A 19898-nucleotide genomic window follows, 5' to 3' on the forward strand; every position below is an offset into this window, starting at 1 on the left:
ATACATTACTATGGTTGTGCTGTAGTTACTGGATCTTATTATTATTATTAGTCTGTGCTGTGATTTAAAAAAGCTACCCAGTATGAAATGTATTTTGGACATCAAATCTTCAAAACCTTTATGTCACCTGGCCTTCCCTCATATCAGCAGAAAGTTGCTATGAGCGTGGTTTGTTTGGGGTTTTTTTTGTCTAACCCACAAATATAGAAACATTATTGATTTTTCCATTGGGCTTTAGAGCAGGAAGTACATTTTAAAGCTGCTTTTGTATCTGTTACAATATATGTGTTTTCACCTTAAATTTAGTAGTATAAATGTACATGTAATTTGTTAAATGAGAAATAGAATAAATACCCTCTAACTAAGACTCACTCTTTCAAAGTTTTAATTGGCCACTTGTCATTCTCTTCCATGAATACAAATGCACTATTATCCACAAAAGAGGTTTCATTCTCATATCTGGGCACACACATATCCTTGCTTACGAGGTGGCCTTCTGTCCATCAGCTTCATCTTACCTTTTGAACCTTCAACTTGGCTGAAGCTTCCCATGGCTTTTGGATAGGCTGATATATCAGAGCCATAAGGAGATTGCAGAAGGCCAGATGGAGGAGGTGGTGCACTGAAATTCAAGCCTGAGATTCCCCCTCCTTAAATTATTTTGTCATTCTGGAAAGTCTTGTTATCCTATTGGACACAGGCTGTTAATTCTAATATGACAAAGGCTGCTCACCTGTTCATAGCACGGTTCATTGCATGTGAATACTTCAGTTTTACAGAGGCACAGCAGAAGTGCTACTGCTCTGCGTCAGAGTAGGGGGCTTTGTTTGGAACTGCTCTCCATGTGTCTTTCTGCTCATTCCTTTCTAGCTCTTGCCATAGTGGGTGGCATGCCTTGTCCATGGACCATAGGTCAGCCAAGACCATGCATGGCTTGGCACTACAGAGTCTGGGGGCATGCTTGTAAAGTGTGCAGCAGGAGCACATGTGAAGGAGGGGTAAACAGGCCTTTATACTGTAGCTGCATGTAGCCTTAATGGACTCTATTGCCTTGCAAAGCACCGTTGGGAGGGGGACTTTTTTGCACCAGAAGATGCAAATGCACACATCCACACGTTTACACTGTGCGTGCATACAGTCAGGCACATGCCTGGGTCATTTTCAGCACTGGTAGGCTTGTTGTGACTGCATGTTACACAGACCTTTTCCATGCAGTAATCATTTGTGTGTTTGTGTACATGTTTTTAGCATACCCATACCTAATTTTTTAATGTTTCATCTTACAAATGTTTTCCAAATGGTGTATTTAAAAAAATAAAATTAAATGGTGCTGCTCTGCTTCTAAATTACCAACCTTATCTAAAATAATGATACATGATGTTTGTAGCTAGCAATTGCAGACCCATCTCCCTCCCTTCATTGTCTGTAAGGATGCGTAGTTCTGTAGCCCAGAATTTATGGCCTAACATTTGATTGTTTCACCACATAAAAATGGTATCTACTTGGCAATGACTCTTGCCAGCTCTCTTGCCAGTGCCCCATACCCATTCCCCTCTATCACTCCTTTGCTGCTGGTATGTATCCTAGAATGCTGTGACTTGTCAGCTGCTTCAGCTGCCCAAGGATACTAATGTAATATGTGCATAATTAAATACATCTTTCTAGGACTGAGGGACTATTTTTGATCTTCCAGATAGTTTTAGAAGGTGATTAGACAAAGTCATAGAACAAGATAAGGCTTTCTTATTCTTATTCAGATTCAAATTTGTATACTGTCCTATATCCATAGATCTCAGGGCGGTTCACAGCAGCTATTAACCAAATTGAAACTCCATGTCTAGAGACAGGTTACCTCTGAATACCAGTTGGTGGGGTCAAACTGCAGAGGGCTGCTGCTCTCCTGCCCTGTTTTTGGACATGCTGGAAGCATCTCTCTGGCTACTGTTGAGAGCAGGAGTCTGTGGACCTTTGGTCTGATTCTGCAGGATGACTTCAATATTTTCCATTGGCTATGCAGGCTGGAATTGATGGGATTTGGAGTCTGCAGCATCTAGAAGGCCAAGGATGTTCTTCATTCCTGCTATAGAGAAAAGCCCTCACCCCATATTTTTGTGTAAAAGAGGAACCTCTTCATTCTTCTATGGGGAGGGGCTATATTTTGGGGAGCTGGCCTGGAGGCTGGGCATCTTACAATCCAGTTTTGTTGTATCTGTTTGGTCACTGTGAGAAGAGAATGCTTGACCAGGTGAACCATTTACCTGATCCAGCAGGTTCTTATGTTCTTCATTTTTGGAGTTCTAGAATGTATATGAAAGATTCCTGTGTAACTGTGAGAAGAACTTAGCCTGGATACAGCAGTGGAGGGAGACTAGATCTCACTTACTTTGAGAAACTACTTCTATTTAATATGAAAGAAATATAATACTGTATTGGAGTTTGTGTCAACTCTGCCCATGATTGTTTTCTGAAACTTGATTGACTGATCCACTGTGGAGTGTGGAAATTGATGAATAATTCTAGGTGTACTAGTTGGTGTCATTTTTCAATATAGCCAGGGTACACTTCATTGGCTATGTTTGCATATATTTGTTTTTATAACAGCACAAGCATCAAGCTGGCTGATTATTAAAGTACCTCTTTTGTTCTAATAAAGTTAATGGTTTAAAAATACTGGTCAAAGATTCACTGTTTAGTTTGTCAGTTGACCAAGCCTTTTTAAATGGTTCAGTAACCAACTCTGTATGCATTTTGTGACTTCGTTGAGGAATGCCTTTTCTCCATTTCTCTCTCTCACCTATGTACAATACTTTGCTGGGTTTTTATTTTTTTGCACTGTATGCTGTGTTCATGTGGCAAGCTGTCAGTTCAGGGCTCAGGATTAGAAATCCACAACTGAAGCTGTTAAAGTACTGTTGCAATGCATTAGCTATTAAATGTCTCAATAGGAACTCTTTTGAACTGTCTCCCAAGTGTGGCAGCATGGGGACAGTATGTAAATACTTTCCTCAAATACATTAATGCTTGCAAAACTACAGATAAAATCTGAATGCTTCAAGCAGAACAGAACATACGGAATTGTTGTTGGGATTGGTACCGGTAGTTTTATCAGGCTTTATTTACAGTGTTTCTCCTAGGCCTAGTTCATGCTTCTAGGCCTCTCTTGCATACATGCACACACACATATGCACTGTGCATGCAGACACACTTGCGATAATCTGTGCTACCGCTTTTAAACCTGATTAAGAGCAAGATCCTAAACACATTTAGAGAATCTGATTGTATTTGGAGTCTCAGTGGTACATCTAAATTGCACACTGGTCCTAACTTTACATTTCCAGGAAATAGGTTTTACATGCACTTTTTTCTTTCTTTTAAGGACTAGGTTCTGGCTGAAATAATAGAAAAATCGTTGTGACTGTTCAGTATGCATATACCGTATTTTTCGCTCTATAGGACGCACTTTTCCCCCCTTCAAAAACAAAGGGGAAATGTGTGTGCGTCCTATGGAGCGAAGACGCCATAGCCCTGCGACCCTCTCCCGGCTGGAGAAGTGACGCGCGGCTATGGCAGGAGCCTCTATAGCCGCGCGTCACCTCTCCAGTCGGGAGAGCGCGCGCGGAGCTAAAGAAGCCCCCCGCGACCCTCTCCCGGCTGGAGAGGTGACGTGCGGCTATGGCAGGAGCCTCTATAGCCATGCGTCACCTCTCCAGCTGGGAGAGCGCATGCGGAGCTAAAGAAGCCATAGCCCCACGACCCTCTCCCAGCTGGAGAGGTGATGCGCGACTATGGCAGCAGTCTCTCCGCTGTGCCTTTCCGCTGCTCCCTGACCTGCTCTTTGGGGCTGGTGGTGGGCTTCCCTCCGCCAGCCCCAAAGAGCAGGTCAAAAGGAACCTGAAGCCTGGAGAGCGAGACCTTAAACGCACCTTAAACGGCACCTTGTTTTAGAGTGGGAAAACAAGAGGGGGGAAATTTTCCCCCTTTCTGCGCAGCGCCTCCTGCTGCTTTGCTGAAGGGGCGCTGGGCAGAGAGGGGGAGATTTTTTTTTTCTTGTTCTCCCCCCTCTAAAACAAGGTGCGTCCTATTGTCCGGTGCGTCCTATGATGCGAAAAATACGGTACTGCGAAATTTGGCACATAGTAGTTATTCCTGGGAGTGCACTACTTATGTTACTCACTGACTGTTAAACTACCAAGACAAAAGAGAAATTGCTACTCCCGAATGTGATTGCTTATCTGCTGAAGACAAATTGAACTTTGTGCAGTAATTAGACCATGCTGATACTCTTCAGCCTTGCATGCCTTAGTGAAAGCTGTAGTTACATGCATATTGAAATGCATTAATAGTTTATGCCTACTGCTTATGTTGGAGGTAGTATTTTTTTCTTGAATGATACTAGATGGGCAGCCCCTCCTCAAGATAGCTTAGCACTGATAGATGATTTAACAGCTAACTAATCACTGTTATTAAAAGGTAAAGGTACGCCTGCCTGTATGGGCCAGTCTTGACAGACTCTAGGGTTGTGCGCTCATCTCACTCTAGAGGCCGGGAGCCAGCGCTGTCCGCAGACACTTCCGGGTCACGTGGTGAGTGTGATGATGCTGCTCCGGCGAACCGGCACCAGAGCAGCACACGGAAACGCCGTTTACCTTCCCGCTATAAAGCGGTACCTATTTATCTACTTGCACTTAAGGGTGCTTTCGAACTGCTAGGTGGGCAGGAGCTGGGACCGAATGACGGGAGCTCACCCCGCCGCAGGGATTCGAACCGCTGACCATGCGATCGGCAAGTTCTAGGCGCTGAGGTTTTACCCACAGCGCCACCCGCGTCCCTCACTGTTATTACTGTTGGTCAAATAAGGTTGATATGATATTAGGTAAATATTTCTCCTCATTACTCCAGTCCATGCTTACTGGTTGCATGTGATTCTAAAGGTAGCAATGTATGTATCTAAATGAGGAGATGAAGCCAGAATAAACAAGGATATTATCATGTACCGTATGTCCTCTAGAGGAGGCATATTTGGTTTCCTTTCTGTGCTCTCATTGAACTTTCAGACGAAAGAAATGTGACAATGATAATGTGAGGTTTTCTTTATATGTGGTGCTCTTGTACTCAGAGATTGATAAATTACAGAAGTAACCTTTCAAGTAACAGTTAAATGAACCTTGCTCTTATATGTCGTGGAAGAAGACTTGGGATGTTATGTGAAGTTACTGAAAAGTTTGTTAGCTGCAAGAATTATCAACACTGAACACAGGAAAGTGGCTCTGGTTCCCAACAGCTCAGAAGTGGCTGATAAATAGCCTGAATACTTCATAAATGGGCATACTGACTGGTCTGCTTTGGTGGAATGGATTATCCACTTTGGTAGATCTAATTCAAGGATGGGAAACTTCTGGCCTCCAGGACAAGCATGGCCCACCAGACCTTTGCACTTTTGGGTGGGGGGAGCCACGCCCATCTGCCTTACCTAACATCCTACATAACACCCCAGGTGTGGGGTGGGTAAGTGGGGGGGTTCAATGGAACATTGGGGAGCTTAAAGTAGGTTCCCAGTTATTCAGTTGATGGGTGTTGGGAATGTGGCTTGGTTAAAGGGAGGCAGTTTCTATAGGAGGTGGAAAGAGCCATGCAGGGAGGATTGCAAAGCCCTTTCACACGCTTCCCCTTTCAACCCCCAATGTTGCAGGATGAAAGAATTGGAGGTGGGTTGTCCTGCCCACCACCTGTCATAGTTGGCCTGCAGGCACCTGGAGCCAAAAACTCTCTCACTTTACTAAGTATTGGAATTCTTATCAATATGCAAGACACTGTAGCTACCAAGTAAACTTTAAAAACAAAAATAAAAAAAACTTGTTTTCTGAGTATGGATTTTGGAGCTTTCCAAATGCTTATTATTTTTACAGAATTATAATTTTACTGTTTGGAAATCAGTAAAACCCAGAATACTTGAGAAACTTTGCCAAGGTGGTTTATAAGAACTATTTTCCATACTTTTGCCTTAATATAAGGTTCTTTTTCTGACTTTATAAAATTTGGAGCTCCAAAAGTATTTTTAGACTTCATGTTTCTAAATTATGGGCAGAGAAAAAGGTCCCGCCACTCCTTTTGTGGGGCTATGGAATCAAAACACTGCATTTTTCTCTCTCATGCTTTCTGCTCAGTTAAATATAGGCTCAGTAACCAGTTTGGCATACAATGAACAAATAGTTATTTATGGCTTCCATGTAGTCACACATACCGTATTTACTTGAATGTAATGCACACTTTTTTGGCCAAATTACGTTACAAAAATTAGGGTGTGCATTAGATTTTATGGCGCATTTATATTCACCAGCAAATACTTTTTTGGTTTCAACCTTTTGAAAATCAAGGTGTGCATTAGATTCAATAGCGCATTAGATTTGCGTAAATATGGTACGTGTCTGCATCTGCGTAAAGCAAGCTTTGAAACATCCTAGAACTCTAAATAGGAAGCCGGTGCTCAGGCACATTGCTTAAGTCTAAGAATCTGCATGCCTTATGGTCTGTTGTGAACTCCTCCTCCTTTAGTTTTCAACTAATGTGTTTTGCAGCAGCTAGATGAACATTCTCCCTGTCTCTCTCACTGCTTTAGCCTTTCTTATGTAGGTCAATGTGAGTGTGATCTCTTTGTGGACGCTGTTCCTTATTCCTTTTTGTTGTATTCCTCTTCACACCTGCATGTTTATGGCACAGCAGGTTTCTTTTGTAACATTTTTATATTCACATCATGATGAGGAGCTTATACTAAGAAGATTAATCTTTTGATACTATGTCCTAATTTTACTGTGTATGGTTAAACACTGTAGTTAAAATGTTTAATACATATGGTGTTGAAATGTAGGAGGGAGAGCAGAGGGAACTCTGAAGGGAACAAAGGGAATGCTATTTGCTGAAAGGTGTGATATGATTGCAAAAATTGCTCTTCATAATATTTTTCATAAATAAATAAACAGGTTATTCCCATCTCATCATCCCTATTTTTCCCACAGTTTTACCAGTCTCAGAAGCCTGAAACAGGTGGGATTGTGATCAGGATTTAACTTAATGTGTTGCAGCCCTTGGCTTTCTTGCTGCTGCAGAACATCATGACTAGTATTCTGAAATGTATAGTAAAAAACCTCAAAATCCACCTTTCCCCAGGAATGTTTTGGTTTGAAATTGGCACGTATACTTCCTCAGTGCCTTTGTCCCACTACTTCTGTTATCTTTCCTCTTCTCTGTTGAAATTCATATTGTAGAGTCTTCTGTACAGGGGCCTGAGTCTGACCTTTTGCTTATGTTATTCTGTAAAAGGCCAATTGATGATGCTGTATAAATAGTCATGTAGCCTGAGCTTCCATAGGCTTCAGTGTGTCATGGCAGATATATGAGCATATGATGATTCAGCCTGTTGCCTACAAAAGCTCATGCCACTGCAAACCAATTAGCCTTTCAGGAGTCATGTTACTTTTTTGCCCCTTGAGTGCTGCTCAAATTAATTTTCTGTGCTCTAAAAAGTCAGTCATTTTCTTCTCTCTGTCCCCCCTCCCTCATAAGACGCACAGTCTGGTATTATTAGCAGTCTAATAGTCACATTTATGTTGTAGAACTCTTTAACTTTTAAAGAAACTGCCCTGTTTAGACTTGTTAGAATGACCTCTTTCAAAAATGAGGTAGTGAAAGGTGCTGTCAGAACTGGCTGTTATCTTTACTGCCTGTAACTCATTAGCTCATACAGATGGAGATAACTGGCCGAAGAGCTCAGCACAGCAAGCCTTTTCAGCAACAAAGAAAATAAAAACATTCCTGTGTAACAGGCTTCAGCACTTATCTGTTTTCTGGTACTATTTGTGCTGAACCAAAGCAGCTGCTACCCCGAGTTAAGAGAGAACAAGCTCAACATGGCATGAAATTACTGCACTGCCATTCACATTCATTAGGCTATATTGCTCCAGCTACAAGCATGGTTGGTCTTAGAATGAATAATTAAAAGAAATGTTGCTTTGTGATTTTGTGTTAACTTTACAATATTAACAAACTACAGCCCGATATTTGGGGAGCAGGTTTTGTGTCTGTTCAAAATTTAAAAGAAGAGTGATTTTGTGCTTGTTTGTTTTAAAGAAATAACTTCATTTATGTAAGATAACCCCAACATTAAACCATTTGGGGGGGAAAGTGTGTTAAGTTACTGTTTAAACATGGAACTGCTATTTAGAAAGTACAGGCACTAGTTCTCACATGTTGAAATTATCCCAGTTTAAGTAGTCAGATGTCTTCTTTCATCAGTACATAACTATTCTTTGTAGAGCTTGGAGTTTTTCATAACTTCGAGTATGGCACTTGCTGCACACAAATTGCTAATCTACATCTGTATATTGGTGGAGAAGTATTACAAAAAACTTCTGGGGAAGCTAGCCCTCAGATTTTTGGAGAGAAAAATATTTCAAATGTGTTAAGCATTAGCTTCTAGATACCTGGATGAAAAGGCATGCTTCCGAATCAGTTTTCATATGCAAATATATTCACATGCGGATTTGGTTATCAAGGGGGAACCTGAGTATAAAATGTGGCACTTGCTGACATTTGTGCGTGTCTCATCTTTGGTACACATATGAGCAAACTGCTGTTTTTCTCAATATTTATAAAGCACAGGCTTTGCTGGCAGGAAATCCCAGGTTCTATCCTCTGCCTCTCCAGACTCTTACCCATGGGTAGGCAAACTAAGGCACGGAGGCCGTATCTGGCCCAATCGCCTTCTCAATCCGGCCCGCAGACGGTCCAGGAATCAAGAGTGTTTTTACATAAGTAGAATGTGTCCTTTTATTTAAAATGTATCTCTGGGTTATTTGTGGGGCATAGGAATTCGTTCATTCCCCCACCCCCACCCCAAATATAGTCCAGCCCCCCACAAGATCTGAGGGACAGTGGACTGGCCTCCTGCTGAAAAAGTTTGCTGACCCCTGCTCTTACCAGAAACCCTGGAGAACTGCTGCCAATCACTGTGGACAGTACCCAAGCTCAGGGGTGTGGGTTTTCTGGGAAATTTTCCTGTGCAAATTAAGGTAGTCATTTTGGAAAATTTTCAGCCTTCGTCGGAAAATTTTCTGATGCCCTAGAGCAGGTTTTCCCAAAAACTGGGGTCTCAAGCTATATTTGGACTACAATTCCCACTGGTTCTCCTAGGTAGAGATGATGGGAGTTGTAGTCCAAAAACAGCTGAAGGCCCAAGTTTGGAAAACCTGCCCTAGAGAGTGGTGTAATTTAGGATCTTGTCTAACACTGTATTTGAAGTTGATGTTCATTGTTAATAATGAACTTACAAAATAGATTTTTTTTCCTGCAGAAAAGTATCACACTGGACTGAGCTAGATGGTGTAAAACAGCTTCCTATGCTCCAGCATAGTTAGCCTAAATTAGGAGTTGGGTGGCTTTCTTGTCTTGGGCCATTTCATATAGTTCTTGGAAGTAGCAAGCCATATATTAGTGTCTATCCTCTTCCTGAAATATTTTGTAATCATTGCAGATAGGTAGGATTTTACTATGTTTTGCATGGGGGGACATTAGCTGCCATGAAGTATCAAGGAAGACAAGGGATTCAGTGTCTTCCCCTGGCCCTCCCTCACAATGTAGACCAGAAACTGCATGTAGAACACCCTACCAGAAGATATGCACTATGGTCTAATTTGATGCCAAGGGAGCAACTTTTTTCAATAGTTCCATACAAAATAAATCTTGTTAGTAGGCAATGTTGAAAAGCAATGTACTGTGGCAATTTAATATTGAAAAGTCTTGTAATGGGAAAGGTGTCCTAGAACTAATAGAGTAATTAAAGAGAAGAAAATGTAAGTAATCAGATACTGCCATTTATTGACCAGACATTAAATAGTAGTGTACAGTTGAGGTGAATAGTTTTACTGATGGAAGACGCGAGGACTTGAATGCATAGTAATCTCATTGCTGAATAACATGCAGAGTTGCCTGAAGCGTGGATTGAATTCACTTTGTATACAGAATAAAATGCAGCGGGATTTGTTTAAGAATTCTACATGCCTCTCTTGATTTTCTGCTTTGAGCATCCAGATTCAGTTTGATTTTTTTTTTAGCATAGGTATTCTTGGGGTGGAATGAAAGAACTTGTTTGTTTAAAGTCAGATTATATGCTTAATCTTCTTCTCCTATCCTTCAGGTCAGTAACAGATCCGCGAGATGGAAAGAGAGTTGCACTCAAAAAGATGCCCAACGTCTTCCAAAATCTGGTCTCTTGCAAAAGGGTCTTCCGTGAATTGAAGATGTTGTGTTTTTTTAAGCATGATAATGTAAGTGGCCTGCAGCTTGCTTTGCATGAACTTCAATACAAAATTCAAATACCAATGAGGCACAGCAGCAGAGGAAGCGGCTCGGGTGCCTGGGTGGACTGTTTGGGCACTGTGGAGCTTGAGTGCGCCCAAGCCACTGCATCTCTCCCAGGAGGGACACGTGGCTCGGGCGTGCTGCAGGCCCCGCGGTGAGTGTCACCCGGCATTTTGTCACCCCCCTCAGTGGTGACACCCGGGGCGACCCGCACCCACCGCACCCCCCTTCCTCCGCCCCAATGAGGCAGGTTTTTTTTTAAAGGGCTATGGTCATGCCTTTGCTATCAGGCTAAAAGCAGTTGAATTAGACTTGACTGGCTTCCTCATTTATGGCAAGTAGCAAATGCCCCCAGTGAAGTGTGCAAATGGCATATTACACCCAGTCTCTTCTCTCCCACCTTTAGGAGAGGAATAAAGCCAATATTAGTGTCTTGGTAATGACTCTGAAATCATTACTTTAAGCTTTTTCTGAGCAAGGTGCCTAATTATGTTACCAGTGGAGATATTTTTGTTAAATTTTTAACCAGTAGGGACTGTGTGTAAAACTTTTTACCTTCTTCTTTATTTGTTAAATGCAAAATCAAGCATGAACAAAGTCACTACAGAAAACAGGTTAGATATATTAAATCAAGAGACAAAAAGGGGGCCAGAGACTTCAGCAATACATTCCAGACTTTTGGTGTAATAGAAATCATAGGAACCTATAGAAATAAAAACACGATTAACATGGAGATGCCTTATTTGGGGGGCGGGGGTGGGGAAGAGTGAGCTGTATTTCCTACAAACCTTAGCTTGCACATATTCCTATTTTATTGTATCATCAACTGCCACTTATAGGCAGGGATGGGAGGAGATTGGTATAGTGTGATTGTTTACATTAATAATGCAGAGCATAACCAAACGGAAGTTTTCTCTCCTACAAACTTTCTCAAAATGCACTACCCATTAGTGAAAAGCAGCCTCTTATATCTGTGCAATTGCCATAGAGAACTTGCACGCTTCATTTGTGTTGAGTGAGAGTGCCAGATGTAAGAGCTGGTGTAGATGCAGCTCTAGTGCTCTGTGAATCATAGTTGACAAATGTGGAGCCACTCCTTGGCAACATGCACCCTCACACACACTAGCCAAGATCAAGAGCTTGCTGTCACCACATTAATCATGACTGAGACTGACTAGGATTACCAACTAAACGGAAAACATTTTTTTTTGTTGACAAACTGGTTAATCATGGTGGAGAAGAAATAGGGAGTGAAGGTCTGGCAGGCCATTATTCCTTACTCCAAGGGCTTTGCAAACCTTCAGCATTCTTCCTGAAATCTCCTAGCTTTGTGATATTTTAATCTGTGCAAAGAATGCTTGCATTCAGTCATTCCAAAAGTAGGCATCACCACATTAGTCTTTTCAAATGGAGGGAGCATAACCAGAAATAATCTGGTAACCCCAAACGGTATTCAAATGCCTTACTATAAGGACCAACAAAACTCACCAGAATACCTGCTGTATTCAGTTCAGGTGGAATAGCACTCTCTGGAAAGAGCAGGTTTGTAGTCCAAGCTGTCACTGGAGGCCAAGCTACCACAATGGTGAGGAGCACCTGTACCCATATACAGTTTGTTCGTCAGCTGCAGCCATTCCCAGACCAGTATCAGCCATCTATGCTCTGATACCTTTCCATAGATTCCCCATATTACAGTGCATTCCATGTGTCCCTTCCCACGAAAGCAGCTGCTGCAAGATTCTGTTAGTTAGTGGGTGCAGCCCGACAGGTTCATATCTCTGAAGGCACTGCACTGACAGCTGGTAAGCTGCCAGGCCCAACGCAAGGGGTTGACGTCAGTCTGTAAAATCCTAGATGGCCTGGGACCTAAATGCTTGGAGGACACCTTCTCTCGTACCTGGTTTTCCAAGCCCTAAGATCTGTCTGAAAGTCCCTGCTTGTGTCCCCGCCAGCTAGTGTGGTGGGCAGGGCAGTCATAAAAGATGGGGCATTTTTGGTGGTGGCACCCAATTTAAGGCACTTCCTCCTGATTGAGAGATGACAATCCTCCACATTAGAGGTATTTAGATGACAGGTCGAAATATTTATCCAGGTCTTTGAAACCTGATGATTTTGATGCTGATTGGAGTTGTAATGGATTTATGGTTTTATTATATATTATATTTTTTTCATTACCATGTACATTGCTGCTTGTTGTTGTTGTTGTTTATACCCTTTTTTCCTCTGATGGGACTCAAGGCAGCTTACAGATAAAAACAGATAAAACCAACAATTGCTAAAAACATAGAAAAACCAATCATAAAAAATCAAACATTACTAGAATTAAAACTATATACATATATATAATATGTTAAAACATACAAATAATTACAATAAAACCAGCATGGTGTTTATTAAAAGCAGTCAGTTCCCAAAATCCTGTTGGGAACAAGATCTTCACCTGCCAGCAGAAGGACCAGGAGGGAGCCCGTCTAGTTTTTCTAGGCAGGGAGAATTTTGGAGGAGACTCCAAGAAGGCCCTTTCCCATGTCCCCATGAAGCTACCTTGTTCTCATTTGGAGGAAAGGTGGGATATGAAAACTCTGAAATAAAATGAAGTAAATTTGTTGCAAAGAGGAGGAAGTTAAGTTGCAAATACTTAAGTGTAATAAAGTTGCAGACTTTGGAGAAGACCTTGCCTAAGAAGTTATGAGCAAAGATATTGTGCATATAGTCTGTGGGTTCAGAAAATCTGAATAAAGCTGACATAAAGGATTATGACATACATAGCAGTACAAGGACCATCATTTTCTGGAAATGTCAGTTCTGCAATTTTTTCTTTGATCAGACATCAGTAGTGCCCTTTTTCTTTGTGAAGACCTCTCAACTTTGCATCTCTCCCCTCAAATAAAGGTGGAGGCAGCGTAGTTGTGAGTTGAAAAGAAAGCCTTGTCTTTGATTTCACAGTTGCTTCTCTAAAGTGAGTATTTCTGGTGTATTTCACATAACCAAATCAGCTTCCCCCTTGTTTTGTAGGTGCTCTCTGCTCTCGACATACTCCAGCCACCACACATTGACTACTTTGAAGAAATGTATCCTAAACACTAAATAAACAGTCTTAAATGAGGTAGGTGTTGATTTGACTCCAGCCTATAAAAATGCCTGCTGCTTTTGAATTTCTTAATCTTTGAGCTTTGTGGCCTCTGGAAAGGTGGTAGGTAGGCCAGCTGTCATAGCCCATATGGCAAGTGGTTGCTGATCAGAGGGGGAGTTAGGGAGGCGGGTGTGAGTGTAAGTATTTGTGGTCATCTTTAGATAACATGAATGAATAAATTCTAGTCCCATCGGTAAGGGTTTAGAGTGCACCACTCCTCCCTTATCTACTGAAAATGTGTAGAAGAGTTCCCCCCAAATGGCTGCAGATAAATGATTTTGTAATGCATTGTTGCTGACATAATAGTTTTGAAACATGTGACTGTGCCTTGAAGCACATGCAGAGTGGAGTTAGTTACATCATCATTGGTTTTAAAGTGTTACGGTCAAAGTGTAGATTTCTTTTTCTTTACCATTTTAATGCTTGCTTATGACCAAAGAGTATTCTGATTTTCAATACTGTATTGAAAACCAAAGGGGTGGTATTTAGTTCATATTGTATAACAGAGCATAAGTCTGTAGTTACCTGGCTTTGCAGTCTATGATACGTTACTTGGGCAGTGACCCAGTACTGTTGGTACTCTGGCTATATTTTAGATGTTTTCGGCAGCAGGTTATCTTGGGTTCATAAGATGCTTCTGGTTAAGATCATTGCCAAGAATTGGCTTTTGTTCATTGCTGACCTTTAAAGGCTCAACTACATATGACACGAGAAGTCTGTGATCAGGATCTCTTGCTGTCTTCTAAAAACTCAATAGCAGCTGAAGATAAACCGTTTATCTTTCCACTCCTTCCACCTTTGGTGGTGTTGGGGTGTGTGTGTGGTTAAGCAACAAAATTGCTTGGTGGCATCACCTTTGATGCCAAGATACTGATCAGATTCATATTCTGTCACTCACACATGCTTACATGCTAACACAGCTGTCACCTACCCCTGCTAATCAGTGTGGGTTTTTAACCTACAGGAGATTCTTGATTAGGTCTCGTTTAGTAATCACATTTAGTTTGGCGCTAAGCCTTATATATGAAGTTTTAGGTTCAAAATGGTACAATAAAAACTGACTTGTGGATCTTCCAGTGTAGAGGGGCTAAATGCTCAGACTTGATCCTCAGCTCCTCAAATTAAAATCTCCCAGGTGTCTAAGAACTTGGCCTTATAACAGATAATGTATATGGGCCGAGAGGACATGTAATTAACAAATTATGATCCTTGCTTCTTGTTGGCTTCAATAACTTTTTCTGTATTTGCATTTGTGGATATGCTGTGCATGTAGAAATGATATATTTCTAAGGACCTCACCCCCAGTTTCTTATATACTTGCATTGTTCAGAAAGTGAATTTGCTAATATTCCTTTTGTCAGTTCAAAGAAGATGGAGATGGTATCCACCTAGTCAAGGACAGTGATTTAAATAAGAATTGTTTTTGTTCCTCTTAGGGAGTTTACCAGCTTACAGTGCTAAAGATCTTAATGGCAACAGTCTGCCTAGACTCATCCGGCTAATCTATTACTATATTTAGAGTTAACTTAAAACATTAGAGCAGATGAAAAGATAATTGCTGCAAAACGTTTGGAAAAGGCTTTGCCAGGTCTTATTTGGGTGAGTAAAAGACACAAAGTAGACAGACAGAGCAGTGTTGGATATAATTTGTGCTCTCCCCCCCCCCCCAAGCATTCATTTCTGGGTAGATTTTACAAATCTTTGAACTGTTAAGAATGCCAGGTTGATGACAAAGTGCCACATAGTTTGGAGGGTTTAATGGTGGCTTGAGACTGTAACAATAATCAATAACCGTATTTTTCCATGTTTAAGACAATATTTTTTCCTTAGAAATAATAGGCAAAAATTGTGGGTCTTCTTATACATGGATAGCAGAGGGGGAACGGGTGATTGGTGGCAACAGCCAGCAGAATATTGGCAGCAGTGATTGGGCGTGTGATTGGTTGCTGCTGCAAGGCCTGCCAACGATTTGCTGCGGCAATTGGGTGATTGATTTACGGCAGTGGCGAGGCATGCGTGCAATCGCCTGTGGATTTGTCAAGTGGGCAGGTGGGCGATGCGTGTATTTGCAGCTGGTGGGCATGCTGTAGAGCGATTGACTCCCCCCCCCCCAAAAGAAGCTCAACAACTTTGGTCAATTCCCCCCCCCCAATTTTTTTTGTTGCAGTCCCAAAAAAATAGGGGTCGTCTTATACATGGGAGCACCTTATACACAGAAAAATACGGTACCACAAGTGAATCCTGCACACAATACAAGTGCCACAGCTCCAATTCTGTTTTTTTTGTTTTTTTTAATAATTTTTATTAACAGGCCAATCACATCACATTATCCAAATCACATTAGTTCCAAATTATACAGCCAAATTTTAAATTTTGTTGGGGGAACCCATACATCAAGTTCCGCACGAGTCCAAAACTCCGGACAAGTCCAAGCATCACTTATATTACTGCTTTAATTAGACAGTTCTATCCACCACAGCTCCAATTCTGACCAGACTTGTTGACATTCACACTCTTCTAAAGCCAATACCTCTTCAGAGCAAGGGTTTTTCCCTTACTAGAGTAATAAAGGAGAGCTCAGAAATGGCTTGGGTGATTTATAGCTGATAGTAATTTACTAGTTTTATCTTTACAGGTTCTGTCATCTTTTATCTCTTACTCTTAAGACTTAACACTGGGAAAGGCATGGGTGGGGAAGCAAACCTCATTGCTCAAATTGCTTCTTAAGATACAGAATAATAACACACATGTTGCTTGTATAAGCCCTTCTTGGAAGGAGATGAAAAGCTTGTATAAGATGACAACTGTGGCAGTAAACAAGATGGCAAAGAAACATCCAGATGTTCCTGAATATTGGAACTGTCCACATCACTATTGAGAGTATGCAGTGCGAGACAAGAAGGCAGGCGGGCTGCGTTTAAATGGCCAGAAGGTGCTTGAATGGGGCTGATCAAATGATTTGCTGCAGGTCAAACTTATACTACAAAGCAGGCTCTTGTGAAACCTTTCTTTTCATTTAGACCTAAAACTTACTACTGAGGCATACCGATTGTAGTGGTGGAAAGCCATAACTCTTTTAATATTTCCTTGAAAACTAATTGCTAAATCCCTCTAAGTGGGAGTGGGTAACCCTTATAAAGGACTAAAAATATATTCAAATTCCTAGGAGCCAAAATCAGATATTTGAATACTTTGGCACCAAAAGAAATAGGAACCAACCCTATAAAAACTGGGTAAAATGGAGATGCAGTGCTGGTGCTTGGAGACTAGGTGTCAGGGATTTTTCCAGCCGTGACCTTATGGTGTACTGAAAGAGAGATAATCTGTGCTTGCGAGCAACATACACTGCATTAGAGAAGAAAGCTGAAAAGGCACAAGTCCTAGATAATATAGGCGAACCCACCCATTGCTATACTTAATGCTTTTGGCACATACAAAAGTTATCCTGTTCCTCAGTGTGATTCAGCATTGCATGCTTGAGGTATCCCTTGTTGGAGAAAGGCAAGGTTTGCTCATTTTGCTGTTGGTTGGCTGCTTTTACCACTAGATAGAGGCAGATGGCTGGGGCCCTACAGAATGTTAGAAAGGATTGCCTTCCCTGAATCCTCTGTGATCTACCCAGTGCAGCTTTAGATAAGGACCTCTGAGTAGAAAATGCAAACTCTGTTGTACAGAGATATGTTCTTTCCCACAATGGACAGTGGAAAATATTTCTGAAAAGATGGCGTTCTTAGGGGTGTTTTACGCTCCTCCACTATGAATCATTGCTTATAATCACATCCTAGCTTGACTCCCATTTGAGATGTTGGTTTGAGGTAATGGAAGTGTTGTTCTGTTGCACTTAACTCATCATGAAAATCAAAGGTTTTGGGGCGAGTTTCTAATTTATGGGACCTGGGAGGAGGAAACTAATATGATGAACAACCAGCTTCAACCCAATGGACCATGATTTGCTTTAGATCAGCCCCCAGCCCAGCCCCCACCCTTTGAGCCTGGGGAAAGATTTGGAATTTTAAGAAAATGTCACGGGTACTATAAAAATACCCATTTAATTAATTATATATATGGGAGGCTCCCCCCTCAAGCCTAATTGCAACAAGGGAAGGGGGATTTGGGGGGTGGGGAGGTCACAGCTGGAAACCCCTTGAAATTGCTCTACTCTGTTGTAATTCAGCTTCAAGAAAGGCTATTGTAGTTAGTAAAAAGGCTTCTTTGAAGCCTAATTATGGTGTGAGAGAGGTGTTTTCAGTGTGTTTAGGTGGGGGTGGAATAGCTGGGGAGGGGAGAGAGTAGCTTCTTCCTTCAGCTGCACTCTGAAAATGCCCCATGTGCTGTAATCGGGCAAGCTTAATTCCAGCAGGGAAAGAAGAGGTGGGCAGGATCTGGTGGGTGCCTGGGAAGGTTTCTGTGGGCCTATGGCTGGTGACCTATATTGATAAAGCACTGTGTGCATGATGCCTTACAGAGCAACAGAAGACAGATCTCTGACTTAAGGAACTAAGCCCAAAATTCAGGAAAGGGAGGCCACAGAGGGATCGGGTAGAGATGAGGGTAAACCGACTTTGTTTTAGTAGGAGATGAGCACCAGATATCATGCATTTTACATGCAAAAAGAACCCTGATTAGATCCCTGCAACTGCAGGTAGGGCTGCTCTCTACAACCTTGGAGAGATGCTTCCAGTCATCATCTTTCATTCAATATAAGGCAGCTTCCTATAATCCTGTACATCACAGAAAAGATGGGATCTGTCCTCCCTCATAGGATCCAGTTGCTTTTCTACCCTGGCCCTCTCTGTGTGGTTGCAGGTAGGTCTCAGGGCTTTATAAAGTCATCTTGCAGGGGGAACGCAGTCCATGAGCAGCTGCCAGTTGGCCATCTGCACTCTAGGCAAATGTTTGCCTGAGGCAGATGAATAAAATATTGCCTGTATTGTCACGAATGCTTGCCTATAGGGTGTTGGGCAAGAATTTTTTTATTTTATTTTGTTAGTGTAGGGAAATAGGCAGCCAGATGGAAGTAATGCATTTCCAGAGATCCTGACATCTTACTGCCTTTTTATTTTTTCACTTCATTGAGCTGGCTTTGTCAACTAGTTTCGGCATAGTACGAAAAAAGCAGTGCCTATGGTGTAATGAAGCTTGGCTTTCTTTTATTAACCACATGCACTAAGAGCTTGAGCAAGGAAGTTGAGCAATGATATGTTGTAAGCATGTCAGTGTACAAAATTGGAAATGCCAGTTTCCTCAATTTACAAGTTGGGTGGGAAACCCTTTCAAGTTTTAATTATTTAAATCTTAGTTTGCGTAAGAGATCAAAACCTTAATCTGTTCAGGCATTTCCATCGTATTTAAAAGACTCTTCAAGTGATGTAGCTAAAGTGAAACTATTAGGATTCACTTTTAACAGTTCACGTTGAAACACTGCTAGTTCTGTGTTGCTACATGTGTTATCATCAACACAGTCCAAAGAGAACAAGAGCTGCAATAAGGTGTATATATTAGACAATGTAAGCATTTTCCCTGCTGATTAAACCAACTACATGGAACTGTAAACTGAAATTAACTCACACCTGGTACAAAGGAATAGTGCTAGGATCTTACCGCTTAGGAGGTGGTTCTATGTGGGTTTCAGACTCTTGACCAGAGTGAAAGCAGCCTTCATAAATTTAAATAAACAGCCAGATAAGGTCACTAATTCTTTTTTGGTTGTCAAGAGCTTCATGAGGTGGCTGTTCTGATCGTTGGAATGCGTAAGGGAGTAGAGGAAATTATTTGCTTTAAAAAGTGAATCTACTTCTATTCCAGCTGTGTCTGTTTGGGCAGCTAGACACTTTGAATTCTGGAAGTAATGCCATTGGGGTTTTTTATGCTTCTGTCCCAACTCCGTTCCACCCAACTTGCTCAGAGCTGCTGTGGGAGCTTAAAAAGCAGAGGCAGCAAAATGTGATGGATCAAATGTAGCAAAGTGTGGACTCCCAAGCAAAAGGGTCAGTGGCAACCATAGGTCCAGTAGTAAGTTAATGGCCATATGCTAGTGTAACACATCCCTGGGCTTGCAGGTGGTGAAACAGCACAACTCCCCGCACAATAATAAACAAGTTCATTATTTCCTTCATGGTTTGCTTATGTCAGGTCCAACAGGTTTTTGTTGTACTTCAGAAACTTGTGAGAAGCATTTGCCCACAGTAAAGAAGACTGATACAGCCCACTGTGGCATTATACTACAAACAAGTCTAGGATGGAGCTGTCCTCCCCCGCTTTGCAAATCAGTGGCTAATTTCCAGTCAATCCAGAAGCTCACAATAATTTTGGTTGTTCCTTTCCAACTCTACAATTTCCTTTTTCAGCTGCGGCGACCAGAACTGAACACAGTATTCCAGAAATGAGCACAGTATTTAAAATGCAGCCACAC

The 19898-nt window shown here is 41.7% G+C and overlaps 1 protein-coding gene across 2 annotated transcripts in view; it reads left to right on the forward strand.

The window, feature by feature from the left end:
- Positions 1 to 19898, forward strand: part of NLK (nemo like kinase) — a 90814-nt gene that overhangs the window by 39241 nt on the left and 31675 nt on the right. For both annotated transcript variants that reach the window (XM_083587773.1, XM_083587772.1), the window contains exons 2-3: positions 10190 to 10319; positions 13369 to 13424. In XM_083587773.1, coding sequence (XP_083443899.1) covers positions 10190 to 10319; positions 13369 to 13424 — 186 coding nt within the window. The remainder of the gene's footprint in view (positions 1 to 10189; positions 10320 to 13368; positions 13425 to 19898) is intronic.

Source organism: Podarcis filfolensis, assembly GCF_964270895.1.
Source record: "Podarcis filfolensis genome assembly, chromosome: 15".
Taxonomy (NCBI): Eukaryota; Metazoa; Chordata; class Lepidosauria; order Squamata; family Lacertidae; genus Podarcis; species Podarcis filfolensis.